The 13,186-nt window shown below is 39.6% G+C and overlaps 7 protein-coding genes across 7 annotated transcripts; 5 read left to right on the top strand and 2 right to left on the bottom strand.

Moving 5' to 3' along the window:
* Positions 1 to 172: 172 nt before the first annotated feature.
* LYS5 (holo-[acyl-carrier-protein] synthase) lies at positions 173 to 946 on the bottom strand (the record flags this gene model as incomplete). The annotated part of the gene is made up of 1 exon (XM_018131043.1): positions 173 to 946. The coding sequence occupies one exon, from the start codon at positions 944 to 946 to the stop codon at positions 173 to 175; it is 774 nt and encodes a 257-aa protein (XP_017987069.1).
* Positions 947 to 1,140: 194 nt separating this feature from the next.
* PEX14 (Pex14p) lies at positions 1,141 to 2,139 on the top strand (the record flags this gene model as incomplete). Its single annotated transcript, XM_018131044.1, has 1 exon — positions 1,141 to 2,139. One exon carries the CDS (start codon positions 1,141 to 1,143, stop codon positions 2,137 to 2,139), a length of 999 nt encoding a protein of 332 aa, XP_017987068.1.
* Positions 2,140 to 2,339: 200 nt separating this feature from the next.
* NUT1 (Nut1p) lies at positions 2,340 to 5,627 on the top strand (the record flags this gene model as incomplete). Its single annotated transcript, XM_018131045.1, has 1 exon — positions 2,340 to 5,627. One exon carries the CDS (start codon positions 2,340 to 2,342, stop codon positions 5,625 to 5,627), a length of 3,288 nt encoding a protein of 1,095 aa, XP_017987067.1.
* A 220-nt stretch (positions 5,628 to 5,847) lies between these two features.
* On the bottom strand, positions 5,848 to 9,957 carry INO80 (chromatin-remodeling ATPase INO80; the record flags this gene model as incomplete). The annotated part of the gene is made up of 1 exon (XM_018131046.1): positions 5,848 to 9,957. The coding sequence occupies one exon, from the start codon at positions 9,955 to 9,957 to the stop codon at positions 5,848 to 5,850; it is 4,110 nt and encodes a 1,369-aa protein (XP_017987066.1).
* Positions 9,958 to 10,539: 582 nt separating this feature from the next.
* Positions 10,540 to 10,938, top strand: TMA17 (Tma17p; the record flags this gene model as incomplete). Its single annotated transcript, XM_018131047.1, has 1 exon — positions 10,540 to 10,938. One exon carries the CDS (start codon positions 10,540 to 10,542, stop codon positions 10,936 to 10,938), a length of 399 nt encoding a protein of 132 aa, XP_017987065.1.
* A 120-nt stretch (positions 10,939 to 11,058) lies between these two features.
* Positions 11,059 to 11,820, top strand: RRT6 (Rrt6p; the record flags this gene model as incomplete). Its single annotated transcript, XM_018131048.1, has 1 exon — positions 11,059 to 11,820. One exon carries the CDS (start codon positions 11,059 to 11,061, stop codon positions 11,818 to 11,820), a length of 762 nt encoding a protein of 253 aa, XP_017987064.1.
* Positions 11,821 to 12,024: 204 nt separating this feature from the next.
* Positions 12,025 to 12,816, top strand: RRP42 (exosome non-catalytic core subunit RRP42; the record flags this gene model as incomplete). Its single annotated transcript, XM_018131049.1, has 1 exon — positions 12,025 to 12,816. The coding sequence occupies one exon, from the start codon at positions 12,025 to 12,027 to the stop codon at positions 12,814 to 12,816; it is 792 nt and encodes a 263-aa protein (XP_017987063.1).
* Between the last annotated feature and the right edge of the window lie 370 nt (positions 12,817 to 13,186).

Below are 13,186 nucleotides of genomic sequence, written 5' to 3'. Positions count from 1 at the left end.
GAAAATTTCAATAAGTTCAGCTAGTCATGTTGAAGTGATTACTCGAACAAAAATACACCACCGTGTTCTAAGTCCGTTATTTGTCTTTTAGAACTCGCTTTGTATTTTGTTTTATCATTTTCAGCTTCTTTCATGTGTTTAGCTGCACAGCTTGTTTTGTTTTAACCCTCCATTATCGATCCGGCTTAGATGATTCCTTACTCGTTATTAGTGTATCAATTAAAGATGTCATGCTTATTCTTTCTATATCTATTCGAATCGTATCGTCAATCTCTATTAATGGGCCTTCACATGTACTAACTATACTATCATCGTCCAACCAGAAACTATGGAAGCGTAGCAATTCATTGTTCAGCACTATGCAAAATACATGGTGTTCTTTTCTTCCAAAACCTTTTAATCTGCCAAAGCTGATGCTATTCAGTTCAGAATTCAAGCCATTACCGGTATATTTAGCATATGCTTCCTTTAGCGACCAATACCGCGTAAATAAGACATCCCGTTGCGTGCGATAATTGGTTTCTCTTAAGCACGTATATTCTTCACTAGAGAATATATTGCTAAACAGATCCAAATAATCATTCGACCAGTCCGAAACTACGCTAGTGGAGGCAACATCAACACCAACATTTTGTAGTTCTTCATCTTGCAATATATACATGACTACACTACTATTCCCTTTGCTTATATTGAATGACAAGGTTGATTCACCAAGCAGTGCTGGTTTGCCCAACCTGGACGCTGTAAACTCTAAATTCTCCCATTGTATACCTAGCAATCTAGAACAACCGTAATAGCGTAACAATTGACTTGCAAGATCTATTTCTAGGCGAACCTTTCTCTGCAGTAGTTGATGACGAATTGCATCGGGTAGCAAGTGTAGAGCCGTATTAATGTCAAAACTACTATTAGATACTTCAACAGCAATCAATGCTCGTGAGGGCATTATTTTAAGTCTCACGATTGATCAATACATTAACTAAGCGGGAATATCGGCGTTGCTTTATAATATTTACTAAGGTTTTCTCATTTTAAATAAAGTAAGGGAAGTTGGAGTCAATTTCTTAAACTCATATATACTTTTTAAGCAGTACAAGCTTAACTCCGGGCAACAAGAACAGTTATTTGATAGGTATTACGATGTCCGAGGCAAGCTCAGAAGATAGGAGTGAGCTCCTCGCATCAGCAGTACAGTTTCTGGCAGAACCATCTGTTAAGGAAGCTCCATTATCCAAGAAAGTTGAGTTCCTGCAAAAGAAAGGACTATCAGAGCAGGAAATCGAACAAGCTTTGAAGCAGTCAGAGACAGCGGGCTCCAAAATGTCACAGGATGTACCACTTAGGTCCCAGGTCTCAAATTCGCACTTCCGGAGTGATGACTGGTACGAAGCTGTCCCCCCTCCTTTGCCAAAACGTGACTGGAAAGACTACTTCATTATGGCTACCACTACTGTGGGCGTTTGTTATGGCTTGTATGAATTTGCAAAGCGCTACGTGGTACCACAGCTACTACCAGAAGCTAAATCCAAGCTTGAAGAGGACAAAAAGCATATCGATGACCACTTTGAGAAGGTAGACAAGTTGTTGGAAACCGTAGAACAGGAACAGGAGGCCTTCAGGGAACAGCAAGCTGAGAAGTTAAAGGAACTGGACGCCACTGTGTTGAACCTCCAGACTGCTCTTGAGGAGACTACTAAGACGAGGAACAACATTAACTTTGAAGTGCGCGAGTTGAAGTTGCAGGTGGGAGAACTAACCAAGAAGCTTGAGGAATATAAGTACTCCAGAGAACATAACAACAAGTTGGCAAAACTTGAAAGCGACTTGGAGTCATTAATCAAGCTTGCAAGTACCTCATTTTCTACTCCGAATACGAACGGAAATGGAATACCTAACAATTCCGTTTTATCAGCAGCTTCAATTCCTACTGCATCTCAAATCCTTGAGAAGATGAAAGGAAAAGTTAACAGTGAGGAAACACAAGATTCGAATAACCTGTCAGCTTGGAAGTCGCCAAATTCCCACACTGCAAGCAATACTCCGCCCGCAATTCCTGAATGGCAAAAAGCAGCTATGAGAGAAGATTCAATTCTACAGTCTAATCCAAGCCTCTTGGATGAACTATCGCAGGAAGACTAATTAAAACACTATGCACAGCTAATATGAGCCACTAGAAGTCTCAAATGTATATATTATATAGCTGTCTTGTATAATTGACAGTATTATACTATCACAAACTACGTTAAAGATTGTAAAGACCTAAAAATCTGTATTACAGCTTCTTATAAGTGCGTTACACTTACAGACTTAATGCTTCAGAAGAAGTAGAGGTCTCTCAAATGAATATGGAAAGAGGAAGAGAGTTAGTTTATAAATTGGTATTAAACTGTGCTTCACGAAGAATATCTCCGAAGCAATTCACAAACTTCTATAATGAATTCATTAATGCAAGGTTTGACTCGGTTATAGATGGTAATTCTGAAGATAAAAAAGCAGTTGCTCCAATTTATGAAAGTATTGCTAGAGATCTATTAAAGTTGTTAAATGATACGGATCTCAATTTGGTTGCAGATTATATTGTTGAACTTCTGTTTGTTAATTATAATACAGAGCTCGTTAAGCCGTTTCTACCAAGGCTTCATGTTGTAAAAAATCAGATGATCTTAAACCATTTGTTTTCTAAGGCTACAGCTTTTATTGGTAGTTTATCGAATAAGCTTATTTTGGAGCAGCTTTCTGGTGATGTTTACACTATTATTATTCCTGGGGTGATGAAGTTCAATTTTAGTGAAATGGATAAGCAGTTAGTGGTTTCGATATCGAAGTTTTTAAACCAAGTAGTACAGATCCCTCAGTCTGTGGGTGTCACGGATGCATCAATTAAAGCTAAGGGTGTTATACTGTTAAAGAGGCTTTGTGAGACAGATAAGTTGTTATACAAGCGCATATCGGGAAATCTTGAAACGAAATTGCAACTTAAAGAATCTTCATCATCTTTCCCACCACCTCCAAGTGCCATGCCTTCACCATCTGTAACATCTCCTAAGTACGAATCGAATGTTACGACGACCTCAAAGCAACCGTCTTCTGCTTCTCATGAAGCGAAGTACCAAGATGTTAAATTAGTACGATACTACAAGAACTTGTGGCTGAACAACAAGATCCATTACTTTTCTGTGACCGATCCCAACTTTCTGGATAAATATGAATCTATCTGGGCGCTGGTGAACGAAAATGGTTCACCCCAACCAGAAAAGTCCCTTCCGGCAAAAGTTACAGATTTGATTGAAACAACTTTTACGTGCTTTGCACAGTTCGTGAATAACAAATTATACCATCAATCCAATTCATATTTCAATTTATTGGAACGCAAATGGACAGTCTTTATTACCAAGCAATTGCCGCTAATAATCAAGAAATACGTGCCTAATGGCCCACAGGCTGTTGTGCAAGCATTGGAAAATATTGATGACAAGGTAGTCAATGCCATAAAGTCATACAACACTGAAACAGATGAGGTAAAGAACAGGACGGAGGATCTCTTTGATGACTTCCCGGCCAATAATTTGGATATAAGACATGAGTTTTTGAAAAATCTTATAATGCTCGGTTTACAGCCCCCAACTGTATTAAACGAGTTTTTAAGAGAAGATCAAATGGTTGATATGAAATCGCTTGTGACCACTGAGCATCCTGTGATAGAAAACAGTCAGGGTGTGAAGGAAACTATTACAGACATGCAGAAATTTATTACGGTTTCAATTGATGCCTTAGATTTTGAATCTTTATTTGACGAAAGTAATCAACTTGCCACTAGCTGCGACAATGGCCTACTAAAATTGGCACACAGCCTAGAAAATATTGCTCCAACAAAGCAAGAAGAAATGTCCAATATTATGTACAATATTTTAGTCCAAGCGGTTGAGGCATTTGATCATAAAAAGGTTTCCAAAATATTAAGTATCTTTGTTCTGAATGTCGGTCATATTTTAACCAATATATTCTGTTTTATGGGCGCAGACAGATTCGTTAGAATAGTTGTTAAATTTATTGATGTCATTTGGGAAAACAATAGGAACAAGCCTACTGATATAATGTCTGATGAATCTGAGTTTGAAAACGTCCACTCATTTATGTCTTACTCAATAGCTACTGCATTTATTATCCATGTGGTAAAGGTCTATGGAATCAATTTGGAAACATTTGTCGAGGTACCCTCAAAATCTGCAATCCTCAAGTTTCTGTCAAAGTTAGGTGATATTTCCGATGAATTTAATCCAAATCAGTCTGAATCCTCAACAGTGCTTATGAAGCAGTGGTTACGTGACTTATTTGTAAACAATTCGATCTCAGATCCCTTGATGAAATCCGCCGATGTAAAAGAACTGGGTACAATGATCCCGTTTATATTCAAACAAACAATGGTTAACGTAGAGTCAGGGGTAATAAGTGAACCCTCCAACTTTATCAATGGGTTTGAATACTTTCTACAGCCATTTATGTCTATTGGATTGATTAATATAGTTTTTTGGCTGGAGCAATATCTAATAACACTAAGAATGAACGGATTATTCACGCAGGTCAGTGGTAACATATTCGAGCTTCTGAGTGTCATTATTTCCCCAAAAAGCATAAACCCAGATGCAAAAGTGGCCCACCATGTAATTCTGAAACTGAATTGTATTGGGTTACTAAAGCAGCTCAAGTTTTTCCAAGTGCCCAATGAGTCAAACTATGGAATCTACTCTTCAAGATCACAACAAGATCCAAAGCTTGAGAACTTGATATCTAGCCTTGAAGCAATTGCTCAATCGGCGTACTTCTATGATTTGGACCCTCGTATTACTAAACCAATTAATAACACATATCCTCAGAAGCAAATCAGTTACAATAAACTTGTTTTAACTACAGATCTACCCGTTAACAAACTGCTAACTAATCAGATCAATTCTTTCTGGAATTTGCATAGCAGTACTTACTATAATTTTGACTACCTCATCGAGTTGGTTGGCCTAGTAACTCCTTTAAACTTTATGGAAAATGTTTTCCACACACTGAAGTATAAAGTCGCCACTTATGGTATGCCAGGTTCTTCGAATAAACCTTTACCCGGCGCTGTAGATCAAGTTTTATCATTTTTTTTCTATTTCATGGTCCTTATGGATATTAGATGTCCGGAGGACAAGACTGTTCTATTGGAGTTTATCGAAAATGGCAAATTGCCTAATAGCTTTTCCGAAAGCCTCCCAGAAGCCAATAATATGATGGTTAGTAATTCGATAAACACCCAGCAATATGAACCGAAAACAGAACAAGAATTGCTTGATCCAGCAGATGAAGACTTTGACATGCTGTTCGGTGAGTCTTTTAGCGGTATGCCTGAAGAATCCCAAAAAGGAAGCGAGTTAAAAGCAGAATCTAGCATCATGAAAGATGAACAAAATGAAACTCCTGTGTCTAACTACTCGATAGCAAGATTGACGGAGAGTTTTGGCTACATTTACTTCACTTCTATGAACTTAAAAAAGGAAGCTTATGATGCTGGTAAGGTCTCCGAAGAAGAGTACGAGACTTTTAAATCTCAGTTCAACAAATATGTTGAAATTTTGAAAAGATCAATTATTTGATGAACCAAACCATTTTATAGACATTATAGTTCGAGAAGGTAGATAGTGGTATCGTAAAACAAAAAGTGTTCATTAATAATATACTTAGTAATTTATTTGAGCTGGCATTATACGCTCATGCTATTTGAAAACATAGCAAGTAAGAGAACTAATAAATCTTACGTCATTATTGTAAGTTCATCTCAACTTTAAGTAGGAAGAGGCCAGGTTCTCAAATTTCCTAGACTCGAGGACTCTGTTCAGATTCTAGTGGTTTACCATTCGCTAATACAGTTTGAACATTGTTGTCCTTGGTCTTGCCTTCCATAACAACCTGTTGGACGTGTTCTTTCTGTTTTGCTCTATCTCTCATCCTTTCCTCAATGGTTCCCTTAACTAACAATCTATATACAGTAACCTGCCTTGTTTGACCCAATCTATGCGCTCTATCCATTGCCTGGGAATCAATAGTTGGATTCCAGTCAGAATCAAAGAAAATAACTGTGTCCGCTGATGTCAAATTGATACCTAAACCACCTGCTCTTGTAGACAACAAAAATATAAAGATTTCTGATTTCGTTTGCCAATCATGAACTAAGTCACGACGATCCTCTAGTTTGGAAGAACCATCTAACCTAATGTGGTTATACTGCCTGTATGTTAAATACTCTTCCATCAAATCCATCATTCTTGTCATCTGGAAGTAAATCAAAACACGGTGACCACCTTCCTTTAGTTTAACTAGAAGTTCATCTAACTTCTTCAATTTTGCAGACTCGGTAATAAATCTATCCATGGATGGCATTGAAATATAAGACGAGAAACTCTTATTGAGCGGAGCTGGGAATAGTTCACAGGTAGGTAATCCAACAAAATCACTATCAAGCTTTTGTACTATCCGATTTTGTATAACTGGAGGGATAATACTTAAACTTTGGCATATTCTTGGATCAAACATTTCTTCCTCTTTTCTAATCATGAAGTTTCTGGAGCCTAAAACATGCAGATTAATAGGCGGAGCTGAAACAGCAGGACAGTATGCGGGACGCATTACATTTAAATATTGGTCCTCATAGCACTTCGCTTTAATATTCAACAAGGCCTCTAAGACACCATTTTGCGTAGTACGAGATAAATTTTCCAAGTAATTGATTTTGTTCGTGATCAACAAAGACCTTTGTAATGGAGAAATATCATCATCCTCTTCGCTATAAACAATGGGTATAATATCTTTTAGAGGATTTTGAGTTGGAAACAAATCAAGTGTTCTTTCCATAAAACTTTTGTGAGACAATTGTATTAAGGAACCTGGAGCATCACCAGTTATTTTGGAAAGCTTACCACAAAGCGTGGACGACGTAGAAGGGTGGAAAATATTCATAGTATGGAACAATAGTTTATTCCTCATATCAACAACGTTTTGATAATTCGGCAATATAATATCATCATAGATTAGCCTTGGCAAATGGTAATCTATAGGGCTTTTTGATGAATACTGCATGTCAATAATATCCCCCCCTCTAACGGCACCCTGACCAAAACTACTAAATGCAAATGGTGACCTAACGTCCTCTCTCTCGAACAAATCTGGATGATTACAAACTTTTCTAAACTCCATAACAGTATTCATAATCTTGGAATCAGACGTAGGCAACGAGTTTCCTGTCTCATCCCCACTTCCACTACTTGCTGCATTCTCTATGGCATCATATGAAGCGGATGAAACCTGAGATTTTAGCACTTGATATAGTTTGGCCTGTCTAAAGGTTAGATCACACATCACATCAATTTCTATTTTATCACCTAATTCAGATTGGACATTTTTCTTTATACGTCTTAACATGAAAGGTTTTAAAATCATATGCAAACGACGCAACTGTTGTTGATTCAACTGTGTGTTAGACTGCGCATGCGATTCGATATCTTTTGAAAACCAGTCGTTGAATTCGTCGTGAGAATCAAATAAAGAAGGCATAATAAAGTGCAACAATGCCCATAATTCTTGCATACTATTTTGAATTGGGGTACCTGTCAACAATAATCTGTTACGACAGTGGAAACTCAATAAATTCTTCCAACGGGAAGACTGAGATGACTTAATTGCCTGTGCTTCATCCAATATCATGTACTGCCACCTCATTTTTTGCAAATAAGCAGCGTCAGATACAACCATCTGATAAGATGTGACCATGACATGAAATGAAGCGTCCCTATTATAACGTAAGTGCTTTCTATCCCAGAATTTTCTCAACACTTTCCTGTCATTACCATTACCCCAATATGGTAGGATCTTGAAATCAGGGACGAACTTTTGTATTTCATTCACCCAGTTATGTAAGGTAGACGCTGGAGTAACAACAATAAATGGTCCCCAGATATTATAGCGTTCAGCCAAATGCGCCAAAACAGAAATAGACTGAACAGTTTTACCCAAACCCATTTCGTCTGCCAAAATACCATTGATACCTTGATCATACAAGTTTGCTAACCAATTTAAACCCTTCAATTGGTACTCCTTCAAAGTGCAAGCCAACATTTTAGGCTGATCAATTGTAATGTCACCAAGCGATGTAGGATTTTGGAAGTTAAGTTCCTCATCATTGCCACCATTTTCTTGATCAAATGCATTTGCTTGATTTTGAGTTTCCTTCAATGCGTTAGAAGCATTCTGGGCTGCTTTGCGACGCAATTCCTCGTCATCTTCGTTATCAAAGTCAATTGTGTTAATGGCAGTCTTCTTGGATTCAGTTTTTAGTAAATTCGTAGCGTTTTCCACCGAAACGGAAGCAATAGAAAAATCACCCATATTTCCTTCCAGCTCACTAGTTTTGATCTTGCTACCAATGAAATGCGAATACAATTCAGTTTGAGTCAACAAGAAATTCAACTTCCTTGACTGTCTCTTAGACTCTCTTTCTTCTTCCTCCTTCTTAGCCTGCTCAATTGCTTCACGCTCGGCCTTCTTCTTCAATTCGCGCTCCTCACGCTCATTCTTCTTCCAGAAACTCAACATTTCTCTAACACCTCTACGAGCTCTAGTCTGGAAATCCTTAACCTGCCTGAAGTTTCTCGTCTGCCATTTTCTAGCTTCCCTGGCCACAAGCGAAGAAGTCTTCTTAAAGTTTGCGGATCTAATAGACTGGATCTGCTGCACCAGCCTAGACATCTTTGCAGAATCCTTACGTGCCATATCTTTCCAGATAGTAATATAAGTTGTATCGTAGTGTCTCTGTATAGCTCTGGCCTCCTTCGCAGTCATTTTCATACCATATGTAGGTAGTCCTGTAGTGGGATTGATATCAGGAATAACAGCAGCTTGAGCTTCCACAGAATCGGCATCTCCATTCGTCTTGAATCCGACCCCTGTTGCCGCAGAATCAGGAGCGCAAGCGCCGTCCTCTCCAGAAGCAGTACCAGGCGGTTTAGACTTCTGCCCTGTTTTCCTTTTCTTAGAGGAACTGGCTTGCTGTTCATTGACTGCAGCTTCCTCAGCAGAGCGCTTCCGCTTGGCCTCATTCACCAACCGCTTCAACCGCCTTATATGGAGCTGCTTCAACGTGACCTTCACCTCAATCTTCTGGTGCTCCCAGTCGTAGCTCTGAACTACACAACTGGTAAACTTACGCTTCTTGGCCTTCGCATTCTTCTGCTTCTGCGTCATCTTACCCAGCTCCTTCTGTATCAGCGCAATATCGGAGTTGATGTCGATCTTAGTGTTCAACTTAATAGCCGATTTAGTCCGCCCGCCCTCAGGCGAGAAGTCCTTATCGTTGTCATCATCAATCAATTGGATGTCTTCCAGATCCTCCAACTCCTCTTCTTCCTCCTCTTCCTCGTCCTCCTCTTCCTCGTCATTCAAATCCTCCTCCCCGTCCTCAATAACCTCCTCTTCCTCAACGCGAGCAACACTTCCCTTTCTACCGCCATTCAAAACAATCTCAGCACCAGCAACCACCCCCTTCTTACCACTCTTTTTACCGTCACCCAGCTTCACCTGTCCTTTCTCCCTATCTTCCTCCTCTTGCTGCTCCTCCTCTTGCTGCTCCTCAACTTCAGCCAAAACTTTATCACGCCCTAATAAAAACTCTTCATAACCTAGCCATTCATCTTGTGCACTCTTAACATGGGTAAGTAACTGATCACATTGATTAATGGTCAAATCACGACTTTGACCACTCCACTCATTTACTAATTCAAACTCCTGATAACTAAGATACTTCCAATCTTGATACTGTTGCTCACGAACATCCCTATGGCATATGCGACTAAACCTTTCTTTCATTCGACATAGAAACTCTTGACGAGTTGTTGTATGACCTTCGTCACTGTTCAACAAAGCATCTAATGACATATAGCTATTACTTATTATGAACTATAGTCCTTAAAGGCGATTGTTAGATTTGTGTATACAGCCTTAATTATCTACAGTAAATATACCTCCTAGTTACTAAAACTAACTAGATCCTAATTTGCGTCTTTATTTTTTTCTTTAAACACATCATAGGTTATACGTTTTTTTGAGTTTTTTTTTTCTATTTGTTTGATCCTCCTTGTCTATTTGTTAAGTAGTTCGTTGACTTCTTGCTGGTCTTTGATGAAGGCCTTGTTGTTTTGTTTCGTTGATTATGTTTGCGGGATGTTTTTTTTTTGGGGCGAGAGGAAAAAATTGATCTATGGCCAAGGGCGACAACCCATACATAAGGCATCGACCATATAAGGCTGGAAAGCGACTTTCCGCAGCCGGTTGCAGCCCGTTACGGCAGATTACACAGACTTGGCTCTGCAACATCACTTTATACGACAAGGCATTACCCCTCTTTGTAAAGGCAGACGGCCTGTTGGGACGGGATGTATTGCAAACTATATATACGGATGCGGCAGGGCTAGGCGGGGGTTGGATGGAGTTGGACTGCAAGCGCCACGATATTTAAATATGAATGGAGCAGATGGTACTGGAGCAGCAATGCCTGTTCAGATTACAAAGTTTAAGGCGGCTATTGGCGACCTAGGGTTGGAGACATTGGGTAGAATTGAGAAGGAGATTGAAAATAGCAGCCGACATTTAGAGAGGTCTACGGTAAGATTACGGAGATATATCGAAAAGCTTGAGGGAGAGCGGCCAGCAGGGGAGATGGACGAGCTAGATGAAGAGATCGCTGAGGATGTAGTTGAACAGGGAGATTTGGAGGTGTTCCGAGAGGCCGTTAGGGAGAACGAGATTGTGCTTCGGAATTACGAAGAGAGACTAGAAGCAATCCAGCAGGAGCGTATGCACCGTTTGAGTAACGGTGGCAGTGACGTTCAGGCGAAGGAAAGTGTGTCGTTGCGGTAGCAGACACAAAAGTAAGGTTATAAGCTTTGGACAAATCGGCGCCTTTAACCCTTGAAAGGGCATATACGCATTTGATTTGGTGTCGTGCTAATATGTAACTTTGTATAGTTCTAATAAATCATGAAATGGCTGGTTTCTGTGTGTTTAGTGTTTGGGCTATTTGCGGAGGGCAACGTGCTCAAAACAATACTAACAAGCGGCACTATGAGATTTGATGTAGAGCCAATAAAGGCTGCCGAGATCGATAGCACGAGGCTTGCAGACTATCGGCAGTGTATTCGGTGGCAATTGGGCGGCCCGGGAACTATGCTATTTGTACAACTCGAGAGGCAAGATATTCCTAAATACGATATTGACGCTAATCGGTTCGGGCCTACTTCTGTGCAATTGGGGCGTCAGAAGCTCCAATTACTGATTTTGGACACCAAGGGCACCACGCTTCTCGCCGATAATAATGTGCCGAGTACCGGCCGCACCCTCAGCTTCTCCATCAACAATTTGAGCGTAGTGGACGTGTGCTTAATTAATATTTCTTACGATTCATCTTGGAAGGCTATTGACATGCGCAGCATTATCGCGTTATCTGTGTACTCCACTAATCAGGTTGCAGCGTCAGGAATTCCACAAATATCCGAGACACATGTTGAAATTTTGAGCCATGCTGTTGAAAATACCAATGAATTCTCAGACGTTCGTAACGGGCAATATTTAGCAGATTCTGAGGCAAGAAAGAGAAACCTAAACGAGTCAACATACTCTTGGTTATTGTGCAACACTATCGTACTAGGGTTAAGCATGTTCTACTGTTACTGCCTAGCTGTGCCGTATTACTTAATAAAATCTTCAAGAGAGTACGACCGGCGATTGAAATCAATGCACTAGTATGAGCCTGATGCAACCCCGATATTTTGTTAATAATTACTGTTGGTGCCAAGCACTGTTACTGTCACCTCGTCGGACATAGGGGCCTCTCCACGAGAATGTCCGGAAAGTGCCAATGAAAAAATTTTGGTTACCTTTTTATACATGTACTGCATGATGCGCCAGAAGAACAGACTCGGTGACAGATTTTGACCCTGCTTCAAAATGGTTTTATCAATTACTGAGAAGTCATATCTGATTGACTCTCTCTCCTGTAATCCTCCGATAAGACCAGATGGCCGGTCTTCTAACCAGTTTAGGCCCATTGAAATATCAACTGAATTTTTATCTAGCTCTAATGGTTCATCACGTATTATATTAAGCGATGGGAGCGAATGCATTGTCAGTGTTAAGTCAAAAGTAGTTGACTTTAATCTTGACCCCGAATTGGTGGTTGTTGATGTTGATATTGCTGGACATAGGGACGACTCGGTGTTTGTTCGCAGTATTGTATCGATGTTGAACAATTTAATCCTAAGAGATTTCAATATGGAAAAGTTGCATCTAACCAAAAGATATGGTTTTAAGCTATTTGTAGACGTACTTGTGTTGTGCAGCAGCTCTTATCCTCTTACTCCTATTTCACTCGCAATTTATTCTGCATTAAATTCTACGTACCTGCCCAAATTGGTGTCTAATAAGGACGATTTACAGATAGACGAGCTGCCCATGTTCCACGATTTTGACTTTGAAAAGCTCCAAGTTGATGTACCGTTGCTTTTTACAGTGGCAGTTATTGATGATGTTGTGGTAGTCGACCCCTCTAGCATGGAAGATGAAGTTGCTTGTAATGGTTTGGTTATCACGTGGAGTAATGGTACAGTATGTGCACCAATCAGAAGCATAGGGTTGAACGAGGATTATTCAAGTGGTTTTGACGTAAAACACATAATGATGGCTATTGATGTAATAAAAGAATGTGCCCCAAAGGTTGTAAAGGCATTAAATGCTGTGTAAGTTGGCCCGGTTTACGAATATCTGTTAACGGAATAATAAAACATTAGCCGAGTGGCAATTACCCATCTGTAATATACGCGGCTTTTACAGAGTATCTGCCTAGCGCATGCGCTCTGTAATTGGCTGAGTCTTCGAGAATGTTACTCAGACTAATTGTTTAGCACTCTACTAGATAACCAAGATATGGGAACGAATCACTTATCCTAATGTTATGCAGTTGTTCGATATGGAAAAAAAATTCTATCGACCAAAAACTTATTCATGGTTATTAGATTCTCAAAGGACTAGATTTGACCCAAAGATACCACCTGTTAACTAAATATATCCTTAAACATTGCAACCTAATTTGGGATTGTATTTCTGGAACCAA

Source organism: Eremothecium sinecaudum, chromosome III (genome assembly GCF_001548555.1).
Source record: "Eremothecium sinecaudum strain ATCC 58844 chromosome III, complete sequence".
Lineage (NCBI taxonomy): Eukaryota > Fungi > Ascomycota > Saccharomycetes > Saccharomycetales > Saccharomycetaceae > Eremothecium > Eremothecium sinecaudum.
The sequence above is the reverse complement of the archived record's forward strand: the minus strand, read 5'-3'. Positions and strand labels throughout refer to the sequence as shown.